This window comes from Orbicella franksi, chromosome 4 (genome assembly GCF_964199315.1).
Source record: "Orbicella franksi chromosome 4, jaOrbFran1.1, whole genome shotgun sequence".
NCBI lineage: Eukaryota > Metazoa > Cnidaria > Anthozoa > Scleractinia > Merulinidae > Orbicella > Orbicella franksi.
In genome coordinates, this window is record NC_138148.1 from 26790908 (window position 1) to 26810389 (window position 19482).

Here is a 19482-nt window from a genome sequence, read left to right on the forward strand (position 1 = left end):
GGGTGACCGCAACTTGTTTACCAATGATTTGGTATTTGCGTGATCATACCATTATTGTAGTATAACGTGTTAGTAGTATATATTCTTTTAAGTATTGCTGTTGGAAAAGTTCTGGAAACTGTCGCGTGCTTCCTTAAAATATTAACAGAACCACATGGAGTAGCATTTCTCTGGTTCGTTTACTGCAGGGCATTAACATCTTCGAAATTTTATTTGGTTGTAATTGCATACGAGAATTCATAATTAAACTCTAGCATCTGGAATTTTTCTCAGAGCAATATCAAGAAATGTACCCCGGTCCAAGATATATTTTTTGTGTGTTACGCTTATTTGCCGAATGCCCTAATACCCGTGTTTCACGAGGGTTTCATTTTCATTCATATCGTGCCGTAAAAGATTGCCCAAGTTTTCCTTTTGCAGGGGTTTCAATAACATTAGTTGTAAGCGGCCACTAAAGATGTAATAGGCGGCTGTGACCGCTAAATGTACCGTAAGGCCCTCTTTCCCCTAGGGGGGTCTGGTGGCATGCCCCCCCCAGAAAAATTTGGAATCTAGAAGCTCGGAAATGCGATTTCCAGCGTTCTGGGCATCAAAAAGCATGCTGTTGATGGGTGTTTTTATTGACCACAAAGCAGGATTTGTTTTGACAAACTATTAATTTTTTGCAAAGAGGTGCATTTTGAATACCTTTCTAGGCAGATATCTCTCACAGTGACACTTGATATCCAACATGGCAACAAACTGATTTTTAACTCTTCAGAAAAAAATGAAATGAGATAAACTTTGCAACAAAATTCTCTCTACTAATATTCTTACGAAACCAAACCTCATTTTCAACTTTTCATTGATTCTCCCACGGTTCATTTTTAAGGTATTCAATAATCATAAAATAATGAAAAATTAAATCATATTATTAAATCATTCAGTTGTCTTAGGTATCCTAAGATGAGCAGTGATAACACTGATCGGCGACTACAAACAACACGTACGCTATTGCTTTGGAACGTTTAGTTTGCCCGCTTTTTTGTAGCATTTAAAAGTTTCAGTGGTCGTCGTCGTTGTTGTATTTGCTTTTTTTTTTTTTTATTAATATCATTTTTATTTTCAGTGATGAAATCCAAACAGACGGCGGTAAGAGGTCCTACAGGCGGCGGTAGACCGCCGGTAACCGGCTTCTATTGAAACCCCTGCTTTTGAAGGAAAAGGTATATTTTTGGACAGTGATTCATGATCACGCGTATTGCAAAAACTCAAGATTAAGTCCTTGCAAAAAGATTGAACACAAAAGCACGAAATATCGAAATGTAATGACCTTGGTTTTGAGACCCAACTAAGTTCTTTTGTTGTAAGTTTTTGATCGCTACTTTGGCCTTCAGACTATGCACAAAAACGCAATAGGTGTTTACTTCTGTCTGAAGAACAAACCAACAGAAACGTTTCGGCTATGGGATTTAAATATAGTGTAATGAGAGGAGATCAGAGGCGTAAATTGTCAACTTCGATCTTTTCACAAAGACAAGTTCATCGAGCTAACTCCGAACACAGAAAGCTATAGGAACTCATTTTATTGTAGAACTATTAGAGAATGGAACGCCCTACCTAACGATGTTTTAGATGTTACAAAAAGTCAATTATTCAAGAACGCTCTTAGATTAGAATGCTGACATTTTAATTAGGTTCTAATTTTTTAATCTTAATTAACTTTTCTTAGTAATCTTTTAAAATTATGTACACATTTTATTATATATTTTTAAGGTTTTTTACCCCCCACCCCCACCCTGCTTTTTATTTTTTTTTGTTTAATGTCTTGCAGTGATGGGAGCATGCCTCCCTTTGCAAGACCCCCATAATGTAGATGTAGATCAGAAGATTGTGGTATCTTTGTTTGCTCCTTTGAAGTTTGTCCGGAGGGCAACTCTCAAATAAAAAGGGCGGGGATGCTCGCCCTACCTTTCAGGGTCAAAAAACGCGTTTTGGTACCTCTTAGTGTGTTCAGCCTCAAAAGCTCTTCCGCGGGAGCTTTTGCGGTACCTTTCATTGTATTGAGTCGAAAATGACAGGAGATAATGTGTTATGATACACCTCGTAGCTTTTAGGAGAAAAAAAAAAATAATTCAAGCCACTCCCGCAAAGCAGGATGTTCGTACCTCTTAGGGGTCCTTTCCAAAATTTCCAACGAGCAATCCCGTCCTTTTTATATGGGAGTCCCCTTCCCCGGGCAAAGAATGTGCTGTTACTAATTAACGGGCGCTCAAGTTATCAATACCGGCATGGACTATCCTGAAGTAGTAAAAACAATCATTAAAATCATTCTCTCTCTCTCTCTCTCTCTCTCTCTCTCTCTCTCTCTCTCTCTCTCTCTCTCTCTCTCTGTTGCATGAAAACGAAAAGCGTCACTCAAGTCTTGTGTGACATCTTTAACTTCCGGAATGAAAGAAACGTACCGACGCAGGCGGCAGTTTTAGCTTTGATTTTTCTCTTTCCGTCAAGGTGTGGGTGCTTCCTTTTATTCCAGCACCTTTTTGTAACCTCTCTTCCAAGGGCTAAAGAAGTGTAGTTAAACATAGGGACAAGTTACATATGTGGCCAATCGTGTACAACATGTTAGAAAAAACGGTTGTCTTGAAAGACCCCCTAAGACCCCCAAGACTCCTAAGACCCCAAAACTTGAAACAAAAACCCCCAATCTTTTTACATTTGTTTTTTTTTTGGGGGGGGGGGATATTCCCCTCCCCAGTATCCCCAGAAAAATAACCTTTTTCTGAGGGAGGGGGAGGGGAGGCCATTCTTGTAATTTTTCATGTGTACAATAATCGGAACAGTTTAGGTTAAAAGTTTAAGTCTTCTGTTTGTACTCTTTTTTTGTCTCTTCCCCCCAAAATTGTCTTTTTCTGAGGGGAAGGGGTGGAGGTTTAAAATATGCACCACCCTCCGCTCTTAATCTTCCGTCAAGAGCGCAAGGTTGACAAACTGACAACTGCACTGTACTCCCTCTCACTCCAGTACTCTCTCCTTTTTCTTTCTATCCGACCTAAGGAACTTGTCTTATTCGAGGGGGGTAGAGGAGACGAAATTTGAAAATAAATCACCTTGTATTTTAGAGCGCGTTCAAAGTTAACTGACTCAGTAAAATACTCTGCTTTTCAAGGCACAATTAATTTGTGAAAAAGCTCACTTGAATCGACTGGTAACTCTGTTAAGTCTAATTTTAGATCACTGCAGTGACTTGCAACTTTACACAGACATAGTGAAGCAGTGAGGCTATGTGAGGGGGAGTAGCCTGGAATAAAACTTTAGTAACTGGTGCCAGTGCTGTGCGTCAACATACATGACTGAAAGTATACAGCAGAGCAGATCCTGCCTGAGCTCTTGGGCAAACTAACTCATAAATCGCTATTTCTAATCTTCGTTGCTTGGTTGACAGTAAGGAGCTTAAGAAACCACGACCGCGACGTCGAGGACAGCGTCGATTGAAAATGATTTTACCTACGAATCTCGATCTCGCGGTACCCTAAAGTCATCTACTTTGTTTATCACTGTCACAACTATCACGAAACGGAATCTAGGATACATCGATAAAGTCGAAATAGAATTGTAAAAAGTCAGCCGTCATAGTTCACGTTCTCCAGGCAATGCAGAATTTGATCATTTCACGTTGTTGTTTTGCAGAGGACGGCAAAAAATTTTCCAAGAATTATAACGCACGGGCACAGCCATTGTTCTCCTCATTAAGCCTTTTGTTTGGAGACGTTGCCGTTTCCGTCGTTGTTTTCTTAAGCTCACTAGTTACTAATAGGGAATTTACGAAACCACGACCGCAACGGAAACGGGAAAGTCACTGAACAAACGAATTAATGAGCCATACAATGGCTGTGCATGTGCGTTATAATTCTCGGTACATGTCTTTGCCGTCCTCTGCGAGACAACAACGTGAAATGATCAAATTTTGCGTTGTCTGGAGAATGTGAACCACGACGGCTAATTTTTAAAAATTTTTATTGCAAATTTATCGCTGTGTTCCGGATTTAGTTTTTGCGATAGTTTTGACTGTGATAAACAAAGTAAATGACTGAAGAGTATCGCGAGATTCGTAGATAAAATATAAATTCAAAAAAGTAACTAGGACCAATATTCCTTAGTATTTCTCAAGTAAGTTAGGTTAACGAGCACTCGAAAAACAACAATAACAACAACAACAACAACAACAACAACAACAACCTGACCGTTTCGATGGACTTTGCGTGTATGGCAAAATCCAGACCAAGAAGAAACAACCAAAACACTCGGATTAACACCAAGGCTACTTTGCCGTATGATTATTAAGAATTATTCCGCGAGCGCGCGTTGGATATGAGATGATAAATGGCCAATGAGGCGCGTAGGGCCGAGTTGGCTATAATCATTTCATACCCAACAAGCGCGATTGATTGTTTAATCTTATCTATAATAAAACTCTCCATCGTGATTTGTTCTCTGCTCGCGCCTATTTGTAATAGTAATTGGACCGAGTGGAGTACAATTCAGGGAGAAATCGCGCGAGTGATTTCAAAATCGGTCTAGCGCGAAGCGCGGGGCCGATTTGAAATTACGATTACGATTTCACCCTGAATTGTACGACACGAGGTCCAATTACTGATTATGCGACAAATAGGCGCGCGGAGAACCAATCACGATCAAGAATTTTGTTATAGATACGATTACTCTCTGAATTGTATTCGACTCAGTCCAATAATATTTCTAACACTTATTAACCCAGTGACCCCTGAAACTTTTGCCAAAAACGCATTTTTTGGACACTTTGGAGATTTTCAGGCTGGATATGGGCCAAATTAGCTCCAATCTGCTCAAAAAGGCATTTGCAACATGACAGCAAGTCTTTCTTTCCACTAGCATCACGTTTTACGACATTTTTGCTCGGGCATGCGCAGAAATCAAAATTTGGAGATTTTAAGTTTTTGGACGAGAAAATGACCTACGTCTTCAGGCTTTTCGATTTTTGTAATTTTTTTTCGCCTTCCCTTTTTCTCCTTTTCTTTTCTTTTTGCTGCAGTGATTGACCTTCTACTGGGCTTGCTTCCAGTTTAAAAAATTCCGAGAGAGCATCATCGCGACGGGCAATCTTTATCATGGAGTAGCCACGTGTAGTGGCAGGAAATTTTGCTCTGAGTTTTTCACTCAACCTTTTGAGCATTTTCGTGCATATCTCAGGTTCCATTGGGCCGACCACTCTGATCTGGGTATCATTTGAAAGATCTTTTCCTCCTGCAGAAGTTGAGCATAGGTGATGCCAATTTTGGTCAAAGGTGATGACGTCAGAAGTGGAAGAAAGGCCAAGGCTCGTCACGGCCGGCACAGGAGTCAATGAGTTAAAATCGCCCAGAAAATACGAAAATAAAAATGCTCCCAAAATATGACGAGTGCACTTGCCCTACTTGTATAACGATTATGATAGACAACTATCAAAAAGTAATTATGCTTTATTTCAATTGTGGCAAGTGGGTCACACAATACTACTGATTGTTGCCACGAGCCTTCTCATAATAAAACCGTATATGTGATGCCTTTCATGGCCTTCCAGTGTAAACGTTAAAGCTTTACGGTCTGTCCCTGAACCTCAATCTTTAGTCTCTTTAAAGCGGTATATGACACAAAAATTTTTTTAGTATCTTCCTTCCTTGATATATGTAATAAAAGAATAATGTTTTGAAAATGCAAAAAAAAAAAAAAAAAATGGCTCGCATGCAGACTTTTTATTAATAATAATAATAATAATAATAATAATAATTTGGATGATTTTCTTGCGGCCGACATACAGCCAATTTCGCTATAAAAGTGTCCCGTGAAACTGGGGACGAGAATTGTGTTTGTGACGTCACAGTGTTAGATTACATTGTTGTCACGGGAAGCCGCCTTGTCATTTATCATGCACACGGCTTTAAATGTGCCAGTGATTTGCTAGCTAGTAACGTTAATTTTCGACCCATCTCATGCTTCAAACGTTTCCCTTTGCTTTCAGCCACCTAGGTATGTTTTTTCAAAAACTGTGACGTCACTGACGAAAATCATGTGACACTTTGACCGCGCGATCTCTGGGACGATTTCAACATGAAAGTAGCGCGTATTTTGAACGAAAAGAAGGGGTTTCAAAATATTCTCACAATCTAAAAACTTTACAACCGCTTTTCTAACATTATTAACGACCAGAATCAGCGGAAAAAAAATAGTGTCATATATTTTTTAACTCGAAATTTACAAAAAAAGAGCAGAGTTTCATTTCATTTCATTTTGTCGCTATTTTAGGGGGAGTGGGGTGGGGGCTCTCCTTATTTTTCACGTTCGCTCGCAGATTCGTTCTCATCGCGTGCTTTTTGGGGGAAAAGCTTGCTACGCAGGGAATCTTTCTAATTAGCAAACATAGCACGGCAGAAGTTGAAAAATCGATTTTTCTCTCTTTTTGTCCACAAATAGCCCTTTGGTAGATATGAAACGTGATATAGTTTTTTGGACTTCGAAGCGCTTTAAATTCGAGAAAATCGAGGAAAACGATTTTCGCCTTGACGGTCGTCAAAATGGCCGATCGCAAAGGCTTAAAATTAGTAATCTGAACTTTATTTGCGTTCGCGTGTAAAGGAAAACCAAAACTTATCGTTTTTTTTTCTTGAAAGACAAAGTATTCAACTATCCAAACCAGGTTAGAACTTGACTTGAGCGCCATTTGAGAATAAACACACACACACAAAAAATCCCTTTCAGTTACTAGGTCGAATTCCTAATTTACGAATAAAATTCAGAGATATTTTTCGACATGTGCCATAACTCCAAATTCCTTGAAACTTCGCCTTTGGAGCACCCTTATGTTGTTGTACAACATGTATTAAAATCAGCTTGGGTTATTTTTCGAGTGCTTTTTGAGGTCCGGCTGAAAAACTCCGATTTTACCTCAAAGATCACGAAAAGTAAACAATGGACTTCTGCGTGTTGGTCTGAGGGCAAGCGGGTACAGGCATTTAAGGTGATTCCTCACATTTGCATTGCGCATCCTTACTACGCATAATTTATGGCGTCATTCGCGCCCGCTCGTGCACGCGCACGTTGAAAACATGGCGGATTTGCCTTGATATTGAGTTCTGTCAGTTGAAAAATGGCTATAGCTCACTAACGAGCTCGAGCACCCCAATTTTTTTTTCCAGTCATTTTAATCAACTAATCATTAGCTTTGCGTGAGAAAAGACTGATCTGATTTCTATCGTTGAAAATTGAAAAAATAAGGAAAATAGCAGCTGCACTGTAGTCTTTTCTATTTTGCAGTTTGATAGCCATGGCAAGCAATTTGGTTCCAATATTTTAACGAGGATTCAGCTCTCTGTCAAAATCAAACTTGAAAAGTTTATCTGTGTCCGACACAAGTATTGACTGTAGTTTGAGGCGTGTTTTCATGAGTCTGGGCTCACAAAGAGTTTACAATAACTTGGAATGCGTTCTTGTAATAAGCATTAAATAATGCTAAAATGGGACATTTTTACTGTCTCACTGCTCCTTGACGAGCATGGGCACCCCCCTTTTTTATTTTATGATTAAAGTTCTCATACGATAAATATTCAGTGGACAAAGTTTGAACAAAAATCTATTGGCAGTTTTATTTCAGGGGAATAACCTTAAGTCCTTATATTATGAGTTCTTTGTAGTAATAAGCAAATTGTTTGCTTGCGCCTGTAATATAACGGTAAAACAGTTCAATCTCAACGCCAAAGTGACTTTATTTAATCCGAGTATGTTTTATCGCTTCCAATGCCAGATACTTGCGACGGGATGTCGATTTCACACCAAGGCGAAACAGGAGGTTAAAAAACGTTTTACTACGCGGCCTTCCAATAATTAATTTAAGATAACTAGTCGCTAAAGGAGATATTTACTGAATTAAGGCTTAAAAGAGTTGCGTTTTCTGTAACCTATCAAGTTTGTTCGCAAAAGGTTATTTCAGAGTCATTTCAGGACTGATAATATGGCAATGCAGGTTAAATTTGGTAAAGAAATCTTCAGTTTCATTGTTTATTTTGATTACAAGTCACGGTTTCATTCCCGGCGTGGAATTTACTATGTCCCACAGAGTGCGTTGTTTTACAAAAAGGCGGCCGTTTATTTCCGAAGTAAAACATGTTTCCAATAGTCTTTTGTACTTTTGTCAATATCTAGTTTAATTAAAATTGGTATCTACAAACAAATCGGAGTACGACTTCCAATGAAAAGTTCGGTCAGAAATATTTCCCGCCAAAGCGAAGTGTTTTCACATTTTCACATTTTTTCGACTTTCTACGATTGGCAATCCATGACTCACTAAAACACCCGCTTGCAGTACTTAGCTGGACTGCAGAATAGAATATTTAAGCACGCCAAATCCATTTAAGCTAATTAATTTTACCCAGTACAGGTTGAATTTTCCCAAGAGAATTCTATCTTAGACGTCACGGTGCAGGTAAAAACGAAATGTATCCTCCGTGCTCTTGTTCTTTTTTTTGCTTTGTATTTTTTTTCCCGTCGTGTAAAACATACTGCAACGATATAATGATCGAAGCTCTACCCTAAATTAATTTTGAGACTTTTGCTAACACTTCGTTTCCTTTCGGAACGGTGACACGTCATATATGTAGCCGATTGAAGGTCGGACGGTAGAAGTTCGCAAATGCGGATCATTTTTAAAGGTTTCTGTCGTTTCTCCTATGGTATGTTTCAAAAACACGAACTGTTCTGTTTTTGGATCAGAAGAATTGCTAAGCAATGCGGGTGGACTCTGGTCAGTAATTCTTCCATTATCGTCGCATAAACTGATAACGAGATTGTCAAGGAAAGTCAGAGGTCAGCGAATCCTATTTGGCAGTGATACGAAAAGACAGGCTGGGTTACACCAATTTCAGTTGCCGCTATCCAACATGGTATCCGTTCCACGAAGAGGCCACGAAAAAGAGAAGAATAGAACAAGAATCCCAAGACTTCTATATGCTGCTATGTCAGGTTTACCGGCGGAAATCTTTCTTGCGATCACTGTTGTTTTTGTCGGCGCAGGTTAGTGTACCTTCCGTTCTACTTTCCCAGTTTTAAATGGACACGCGCCTGCTCGCATTTACTTTGCAGTCCTGTTTTCCATATTGAACTGAAGTAAATGCAACTCTGTAACTTTATTTATACAAGTACACAGTTAAACAGGTTGATTTGTTTAGAATTGCGGTGCCGTGATTGTGAAATCTACACATTGTCCGTTTGTCAGTAATCTAATCAAAGTAAAAAGATTGAAATATTCCCTGTGAGTGAAGGTACTTTTGAATGCATGATTAAACCCCTGTTATCATCTTATTTTACTTTAACGGAAGCATATTGACCTGCAGAACGGAAATATGGTAATGAAAGAAGTTAAACCACTTTACTTCAGCAGACTCTCTTGTCTCTCTTGGCCTCAGAAAAACACGCAAGCAGTCGATTGTTTACTTCTTGTTGATGTTTTCGTTAAAATCCGGCTATATCAGCGGCGCGTTAAAAACCACGCGAAGAACAACCCAAGCTGATTTTGATACATGTTTTACAACAACATAAAAGTGTTTAGTACAAGGAACTAATAATACAAGGACTTTTAACGCCTATGCCCGCTTGCCCTCAGACTAACGCGCAGAAGTCCATTGTTTACTTTTCGTGATCTTTCAGGTAAAATCAGGGTTTTTCAGCCGGGCCTCAAAAAGCACCCGAAGAATAAGCCAAGCTGATTTTGATACATGTTTTACAACAACATAAAGGTGTTCTAAAGGCGAAGCCTCAAGGAATTTGGAGCTATGGCTCATGTCGAAAAATATCTCTGAATTTTGTTCGTAAATTAGGAATTCGACCTAGTAACCGTATCAAGAAAACCGGCTAAACATTGATAACAATAGGCATTGTTATAAGACCTAAAATTGGTCTTATATGGCCATTTTGAAACAATGGCGGTATAAGCTTCTAAATACCCGCGGGAGTTTTTGAAATTTCCGATTACCATACGAGCGCGAAATTTAAACGATCAGAGAGTCTGAATGGAAGTCAAATTCTCCCGAGGAAAGATGGCACTGGTATAATCCTTCGGTGCAAATAGGGATTTTTTTTAAAAATTGTGTGTTTATTCTCAAACGGCGCTCAAGTCAAGTTCTAACCTGTTTTGGACAGCTGAACACTTTGTCTGTCAAGAAAAAGTATCGATAAGTGTTGGTTCTTCTTTACACGCGAACGCAAAGTAAGTTTAGATTACTAATTTTCTGCCTTTGCGATTGGCCATTCTGGTGACCGTCGAGGCGAAAGTCGTTTTCCTCGATTTTCTCGAATTTAAAGCGCTTCGAGCTCCAAAAAACTATATCACGTTTCATATCTACCTAAGGGCTATTTGTGGACGAAAAGAGAGAAAAACCGATTTTTTGACCTCTGCCGTTAAATTCAAATTTTGCTTGGTTTTCGGTGACATTTGCTCTTAATTACTTAGCCCACACCAATCCCCATACGCTAACGTTTTGAGACAGTTTTCTTTTTATGCTGAATTTTTATTAACTATTCCTATTTGATACTACACACAAACGATGTCTTGCATTTACCAAAGCAGCACACAGCTACATATAACTCACTACTTCCTGTATCAATAAATATATTGGTCCAGCCAGTATTAATATTTTTCTTTTAAAATGATCTCTTCTAGTTTTAGTTCCAGTCTCTCAAAGACATCATGGAACTTAAGGAATTATTATAAAACAAGAGCTTTCTTTACAGATCTAGAATAATTTTGTAAGTGCAATAAGAAAGGTTTCTCCCTTCCTTCTGGCTGCATAATTTAACAAGTATTGTTATACAGTGTCAGTATGGAAAAATGTTTACAATTCACAGGCAAAGTTTTTAAGCTTTTCAAGTCTCCTCAAAACAATAACTGTTATTACAGTTGAGTTTGGGATGCGGCCAACTATTTTTTGTTTAAGAAGGCATACTAACGAGCCGAACGGGACAATACAAAGCCGAATTGACCCTTTAGCCTCGTTTCACTAGGTCAAACCGCTGATAACTGTAATAACAGCTACTACTGAAGCCCTGAAGGCTCTGGCTCACGCCCAAAACACGTAAAGCACCCAGGCGTGACATAATTTTCAGGAGGCTGTTATCTATAGAAATTACTCTACATCTGCATTGACATATCCATCTCGCAGATATGAAATTACAATTTAATCAATACCAACATGGATTAGTTGTATGCGGTCAACCAATGGGAATAGCGATACATGTAAGAGGCAAAATAAATAAAATACCACAGTAAAATCCCGGTTTTTACCGACCTCAATTCACGAAACTTCCGATGCCTTGAAGGAAAAAAAAAGTTAAGAGAAACGTATGCTCTGTTTCTCATACCTCTCGCCGATATTTCATTTCACTAGGTGGTATGAAAAACTGGGACTTCGCTGTTTTAGCTTTCTGGGGGCTTCCTTAGATTGAGCACCTCCGACCAAACCCTCTCTACATGTAACACTGTAAGGGCTGCTTTATATTCACTCATCCCTGTAAACGACAGAATACACTTTACGTTTGTAAAGCGGTTGTACCGGCCTAATATTGTCACACATGAGACCAGGGGCACCACCATACTTGGCCTTCAGTTTCCTGAACTTACTGAGCTGAAAAGAGCAAAGAGACGAAAGTAGTGTTAGCTAATATGCATTCGTATATTTTCTTTTCTTTACTATTGAGAGGAAGTATTGTATTATTTGCGCGAGTCTGAATGGGGTCAGGCTCAATTCTGTCTTATTTGTCTTTTGGTTATCAGCTGATATTTTTTGCTTAAACGTGACTATTTCAACTATTAATGATCACTTCATCAAAAGCTTAAAAATACGGCTCTTCCTTTTCCCTTAACTCGTGCAGCTATGAGATCCACTGTTAATCCAAATCGCGCAGTCTAGGCAGCAGGACGATTTGATTTAAATCAAGTTTGTCGGTTGCGCTGAATGATCTTCAGTTTTGATTAGGTCAATAATACTGATCCCCACTTTATTTAACAAAGCTACATCACAAATTAAAATCCTTTCTTTCCGGATTATCTATTTCATGCTCATGCAAGAGAGGTTGATAAATAACCCTCTCTTGGCTCATGCAAGAGAAGATAATTTCTCGGCTCGTGCTATTTTTTTTTACCATAGTTTAGTCGTCAGTATGCTACAATTAACTAACCTGATTATTAGAGATCTTTATGATGTCCTTAAAGACAATCCAGCGCACTGATTCATAGCAGGGAGGGGTGGTAAGGGAGCCTTGGTATGTGTAGTAACCTATTTTTTTCGATTTATCGTCATTATCTTCATCCTCATCATCTTCATCGTCTTCGTCATCGACATCATCGACTACGTCATCTTCGTCTTCATCTTCGTCGTCGTCATCTTGTTTATTATTGTAGGGCATGAGATATTTCAGACGAATGCCGTCTGCTGCGGTAACGTTAGTGCTGGCGCCTTTAGAAAAGAATTATAAGTCATTACTTAATTTTTAAATTATTAAATTTGTGTGAAGAGGATTTAGATTAAAGTTTTGATCGCTAGTAGGTTTATTCTAAAACAGTTTGCTTATTCGTTCCCGATTTCTATGCGTGATAGCTGCCCTCGTCAACTATCACGCGTTAGAAATCTCGAGCTCTTAATGTAATTGTTTAATAGAAACACAATTTTAAACCAATCAGTGCGCGTATTTTCTACTAAATCACACACGGGCACTACTGACAGCGATATTGCATTCATTTGCCAAATAATCAATTTAACGAAGTTACTATTCAAAGACGATATTGGAACCAGCCTTTCATAGCGATCTCCTCCGTTATGAGAAATAGTCCAATTTTAATTAATTTTACTATTCTTCTTTACATATCTGTGTGTTTTTGTGACGATTTAACAGCAATTTAGAGATCAACAATTACAAAGCTTATCATCTAAACCAGTAAGGTTACCTACCTTCTTCTATTACCATCTTTAGCTTTTTTGCAAAATTTCCCAAAATCCTGTTTCCCGGACAAGTGGCCTGTGATAGAAAACAAAAACGTGCCAAAACATTTGAGAATGAAAATCAGCGATAGTACAAACAGAACGACATTTTGATGATCATCATTAAGTTTATCAGGAACATGAAACCAAACTTAACACGCAGTCAGATTCCTTCTCCTCAAAATCTTTAAATAACGGTTGAAAACTTAAAAAATCCAAATATTTTCATGCCATTTTGGACGCTCATATTAAATACACTAAAGTATTAAAATGTTTGTCAAATATTTGTATTTGACATTGCTGTATTCAGAATCATTAGCTTACAAATTTAAATTTGATTTTTGTAAAGCGCTACTAAAGATTTTAAAATGATATGTATTTATTATTGAATAATAAAACCAAGATCAGGTTTCAAAAGAAATTGTGGGTAAGTCGTTCGCTCGGTGAGTGCTGATGACTGGAAGTATCTCAAAAAGAAGCAGAAAATATTGAACTGGGCAAATATCTTAGATTTCATTAGCGGAAATCATAATTATAAAGTTATGGTTTTCGTTTCGTATGCTAGTGTCTTTGACGAGTTTGTTCTCATGTTTTGGTTAGAGCTACATTTTGTAAATGAACTTAAACAATATCACCTTAAAAAAAATGAAACGGAAATATTCACCGAAATGAGGACTCCCAAAACTGCTAGACCGTCTGGTTTATTCACGGCGTTGCTAAAGGTGTCGTATTTGTTGTTATAAAACACTAAATGGAGCTAAGATAAAAAGAAGGAAAGGTAAATTAGTAAATAATTGAACACGAAAATAAAAGCAAAAGTAAAAATTGATGATGCGAGATTTTCATGCATAAGCAGACGTTTTATAAAAATAATCTTTGAGAAGTACATGTAAGAAATGAATATAGTTGTGCGATACCTGAGCAGCGTAAGTCTTGTTGTTAACAGTGTGTTCTGATCCTCGACTGTTTTCACAACCGAAGTGAAAGTGGAACTGTTGCAGAGTATATTCGTCGCACTCCAGGGGACCTCCAGAGAGTTTAGCGCCACCTTTTGAGTTGTCAACGTTGAAAGCAGGAGCATGGCCACCATTTACAATCTGTCCAGTTACCAGGCCACATGGGTTGTCAAAAGTTACCTTTAGCGGGGAGTAACTTTTTTTCTTTGCCATCTTCGTAACGATGTTGACTGGAGACTGAAATTTTCCAGCACACAGTGGGTAAACTGAGGACCAGTTTTCAGGAGCTGGAGCTAAAGAAAACCATCAGAAACTTAGTATTATTCTTTGTCGTTGTCATTTCTCGTCAATTTGTAAACCACGCTGAAAAACTGAACTACTTCAAATATATGGGGTATCTTTTACATAATTTACATGTATATAAAATTGCATGTGTAGTAAAGTATTTTACGTTTTACGTGGAGTTCACCTAATGGTTCCAATTTCCATCAAGCCCCTTTGTTTGTTTTCATGTTTCTCGGCAATTGCGCTGATTATTTCAAAGAGGGACCTACAAAACGACTCTTCACTTCCTACCCTAGTAAGCCTTTGGCGGCAAGAGGAGAAGGAGAAAGAACCTAGGAAACGAAAATTCAGTATTGGCGACGGACCAGACCTTCTAATGCAACCACTGTGGCATGTCATGCCTGTCTGGCTAGGTCTTTCCAGGCACGAGTGTCCTTGCAGCAGACACAGATAACTCCCTTCTTAAATCATTGTTGGCGACGCCAAACCGAGAAAGACGGATCCTATTTATGTGCTTTTAGCGTTTAAAATGTCTACAGTCTTAAAAATGAATTACTGTAAAGTACAATGGTATGTAATAACTTTTCATTAGAGTGTAACTTGAAAGTTTGCAAAAGTTCATATTTAACTTCTTGTAATGCCAGCGAGGTGAAGCAAAAATAAAATAAAATAAAATAAAAAACAGAGAGACAGAGTAGAAGCAAAAGTAACGAAATGAAGGGACAAAACAAAACAGAGAAGGTCGAAATGTTAGTCTGTGTTTACCAAACATAATAAAAGGTGTACCTTTTAGACCACTGAACGGTGCGTAGGCATAATCCTTACCTAGACAATAAGAAAAATAAAATAAAACAAAAAATAAATCAATCAATAAATAATTAAGTGAAAGATAAAAATAGAGGAATAACTGATCAGGCAAAATATGTTCTTTAGTGAATCCTGTGTTAAGGCAAAAGCAAAGTACAATATCTCAGGCTCCTTGAAATAATTATAGATTGATATTAAGCCTCTTTTTCTTGAATTTTAATATTATCCCTAGGTAACGTTTGATTATGTTAAATATGTAGAGTGTCGTGTAATGTGCCCAATCACAGGGTAGTCAGGACACCCAGAACACAAGCGTAAGCACGAACACTTATTGGTAGTGAGGACGCCCATAACTCAAACATAGCAACAAGTACACGGTAGTGAGGACGTCCACAACACAAACATAAACACACGCGGTATCGAGGACTTACACAGCACAAAACATAAGCATTAGCACTAGAAAGCATTTGTTCTTCTTCTTCTTGTTACGAACTGATATATACAGCCAAGGGATTTGCAGGTTTACGGTGAATTACTTATTATTAACCAAAATACTAGGAAATGTTGCCGTGCAGTTAGAGCTTACCTTTCTGGCAAGCAACTGCACCAATCATAGAAAGTAGCCACAGAAAATACATCGCGGCAATACGAGGTCTGAAAATATTATAGAATTGGTTAACATACAGAAAGAAACTACAAGTGACTATATGAAAGATCCTACATTTGAACTGCGTAGAACGATGTGAAGACATGACTGATCATCGCAGTTATACACACAACTGAAGCACTTGTAAAATTAAAGCGTGAAATAATTCAGGCCAGAACGGGATTCGAACCAATGACCTCTGCGGTGCCCGTGCTGTGCTCTACCAACTGAGCTATCGAGCCCACTGGGAGCTGGTCACACTGTGAGTTCGTAATACCCATAGATGGCGAAGAATAGAGAGACTTTCAGGCTTTTGTAATGCAACTGTAATATCCCAATTAACTGTATCCTTCTATTTTGAAATTAAATAATTATACTCATTCAAAGGGCCAGGTTGAATTACCTCAGACCATGCCTTTGTAGGTATGGCAACCGGTTTGAAACTGTTTGTATGGAATAATTATCTTAAATTACAGTGGTTTTACGAAAGAAAATCGTAGTTGCGTAATGGTTTTGCATAATGACGCTCGTGTACGTTTTCCTTTGGTTGGCGTCCGCAAGTCTATTGTCTGTGTTATTATTGGCCAAAATAATCGACCTTTTCAGCTTGGGCGGTTTGTTCTCCCATGACAGACCAGGTTCGTGGCACTCTCTAAAAAATTGTTCTTTTATCTAAAATGACTCATACCGTACTCACAACTAGGTGAAATCATGTTATCACATGCACATGGTCGGTAATGAGGCAACAAACGCACAAGCTAAAAAGATCTGTTATTTCGTTTTTTCGAATAAAACTTGAATAATTTTACAGGGAATTATAGAATATCGTTCGCTGAAAAAGCGTTCGTAGCGTTTCGCCATGTTATTTAAATCGCATGAAACTTTATTCAAATCCTGTAGAAAATTAAAATCAAGACAAATCACCCTTCGTGGGAATGAGCATTAAGTATATCGATCTGCACTTTTTCATACTGATATCACAACTTCGTTTCATTTTGTCCCTCCCTTGTAAAAGTAGAGTTTCCAGGGTTGTCCCTGTTTTCCACTCGCTTAATGTGTTTTAATTAAACTCCTTCCTTGGTGTGTATTTTCTTTGGTATTGTATTTAAGCTATGGACAGACCCTTTCCTAACATGTACATAATTATATCGATAGCTTATAATAAATAAACTGCGAAAATAGCCGGTTCCTCGACGTATTTAGCTTTCGAAAATGATAAACTTCTAAATGGCTAATTTCTAGTTTGCCTGAATAAAACAGTTAAGTGAAACCAACCGCGCCCACGGGAGAATTTGAAAGATCGTTGGTAATTCATAATATTATATTGAATTGAGTTTTTTTTCAAAAGGCCCTAGCTTTGTAATTACATCTACGAAAAGAAGCGCTGCTAAGATTATTCCAATTTTCGCCCCATTTTAATGACCAAGTGCCTAAACAGAGGCAATTGGAATTGGTATCTCAAGCTAAACATTATAAACTTGCCAAAATTTAACATTTCCAAAAAAAAAAAAAAAAAAAAATGAGTGCTGGTTCTAATTTCGTTTTAATACTCTTTTCGGGAGCATTCACTTTGCACAGCGAAATTTAGTAACACTTATCGTTGCGAGCTTTCTAGGCTTTTTTAGTTGAGTCTTCTTTGTTAAAAGAGAAAAAGAAAAAGTCAAAGCGGTCAAACAATGACAAATGATTGAATCCTCTACTCAAAGCAGAAATACTTTTTTAGTGAAAGAAAATGCTACAAAATTCTCTGTCTTGTTCCTATTTAAATTGGATGATAACCAATTCGTTACTTACTTGATTTTCCCGTAGACGTCTTTCCAATGTTGTTGTTGTTTTCGCTGGCTAGTTTCAATGAAATTGTTTTCTGTCTTGCAGCAGCGCAATTTAAAGGAATTGGGTTACTCAGAATAACTGTCGTCATTAATTATGTCATTAACTGTTGCCAAGTAAATATTGGTTGAAAAACCATGACTCACAAACTCAATGGTCCTAAGTACCTCTACTCTTGATTACTTCAGAGAGCTATAATGATATTCTATTTGGCAAAGGAGTTTCCTTTATAACGAGAATAAATTTTGTTTTACCTCTTCGCGGATTTTGTGCTTCAACGGCATAATGTGAAGTAAAATTTAACTCCGGAAAAAATAAAATAGAACAGTATTCTTTTATTGTGCAATTGAAAACAATTTTTATTATCCTACCAAAGCCTAGCGTATTTCATGAATAGAATACAACCTTAATATACCCCAAGGTAATGGGGGTTTCCGATTGAACATGAACAAACTCTATGGCTTTATAAGGCAAGTTGTTCCTATTTAGTTAACGCTATGCACGTGATCTCAGCGTGTATGTATTCTAGATCTTTTGACTTTAGTACGAGCATCATACCAATTTTTTGTTTTAAACATCTTTCAAGCATTAGTTTTAGTCGGGTAACGGATGATTAAGGCGAAATGGTTTTAAAACATAAACAAACTAATGACCAACTAACATATTTGTAAAATATGGTGTAACTGTCTTCATTAACTCGATGACCAGTGGACATATAATTTGAAAAAAAAAAAAAATTGTCGTTGCGCTATATTTTTCAGCCAAAAAAATGTGTAATATAGGTCCACAAAGTTAAGTTCTTGAAGAGATATCTGCGATCTCTAAAACGTTAGACAGTATCTTTACTCTCTCGTTATTACTTTTTTTGTTTATTTTGACAGTAGTTTTTCATTGTGATTCGAACTTCTAAAAAGCAAAGAAACTCTATTTAGGACTTGGGAAATTGAGAAACTCTGTTTTTCTAAATACTTTTGATATCGATATAACATTTTCATTCTGTTATTCTAGAATATTTGGAGCTCTTGTCTGGAGCGTAATATCCCTTAGCAGACACGTAATTCAATATAAAACGGATGAACGTCAAAAGTCAAAAGTGGTTTTCGTCATAATAATAATAATCCATGCTTTTCTAGGAGTCGAGGAACAAATACCGGAGCTCTTCCTCGGTAAAAAATCAACACGAATCTCGCGTGCTTAGATAGTGTTGAGCATTTCTTACAGAGTGACGGAAGAGTGAACTAATTTGTGATATCGATTGAAGTTTCAATGATATTTCCGTGAGAACGATCAACGTAATAGTTTGTTTCAGGAAATTACCACTGACAAAAACTATCTTGCTTTCAAATTGGAATTCCACACAAAGCGCTCAATTTTTTTGGTAGTACCCCTCCGGGGGGGGGGGGGGGTGGTTTGAAAAACTTCGTTTCCAAAATGTACCTTCGTCTACACTAAAACGCAAAGCCGGCGTTTCCAAATTCCTTCGGTTTGTAGAGCGTTTTCGAAAAACTCTTTATCGTGACGGATTAGTGTGGACGGTAGCCTAACCGTAGAAATAAAGCGGCGTTTTCAGATTTCTCAAGCGTAGTGTGGACGAGGCCTTATTTACTTGCTTATGGTTGCTAATTAACTTGCTTGTTGCTACCTGCTCCTTGTTTTCGTCTTGAAATAACTCACTTCCTGGGTTCAAAATTTTCAAGAGACAAACACAAGTGGAACTCAAGTATGTTCTTGCACAGTCATATATCTATAATTTCTTCCGTACTGTATCGCAAGCGTGCTACCTTTTACTCATAAACGTTCCATACGTCAAATTAAATTTTAATTTGTAAGCAGATATCTTGACAAATAAACGTCTTTCACCTTAGGAGCTTCGTCTGAACGGAAGTCGTTTGCAAGTTACAGTTTTGGAACTGTAATTGTGGCAGCTCCCTCATATTGG

General features: G+C 37.8%; 2 protein-coding genes across 2 annotated transcripts in view; both read right to left on the reverse strand.

Moving 5' to 3' along the window:
- Positions 1–9293, reverse strand: part of LOC145485132 (uncharacterized) — a 248317-nt gene extending 239024 nt beyond the window's left edge. The window contains exon 1 of the mRNA XM_081463819.1: positions 9083–9293. The gene's annotated coding sequence lies outside the window, so the exon portion shown is untranslated. The remainder of the gene's footprint in view (positions 1–9082) is intronic.
- Positions 9294–11497: 2204 nt separating this feature from the next.
- Positions 11498–16051, reverse strand: LOC145485181 (carbonic anhydrase 2-like). The gene is made up of 7 exons (XM_081463881.1): positions 15663–16051; positions 15047–15085; positions 13937–14268; positions 13684–13776; positions 12990–13056; positions 12220–12497; positions 11498–11666 (listed from the first exon to the last, which is right to left on the reverse strand). The coding sequence occupies exons 1-7, from the start codon at positions 15817–15819 to the stop codon at positions 11541–11543; spliced, it is 1092 nt and encodes a 363-aa protein (XP_081320007.1). The 5' UTR covers positions 15820–16051; the 3' UTR covers positions 11498–11540.
- Between the last annotated feature and the right edge of the window lie 3431 nt (positions 16052–19482).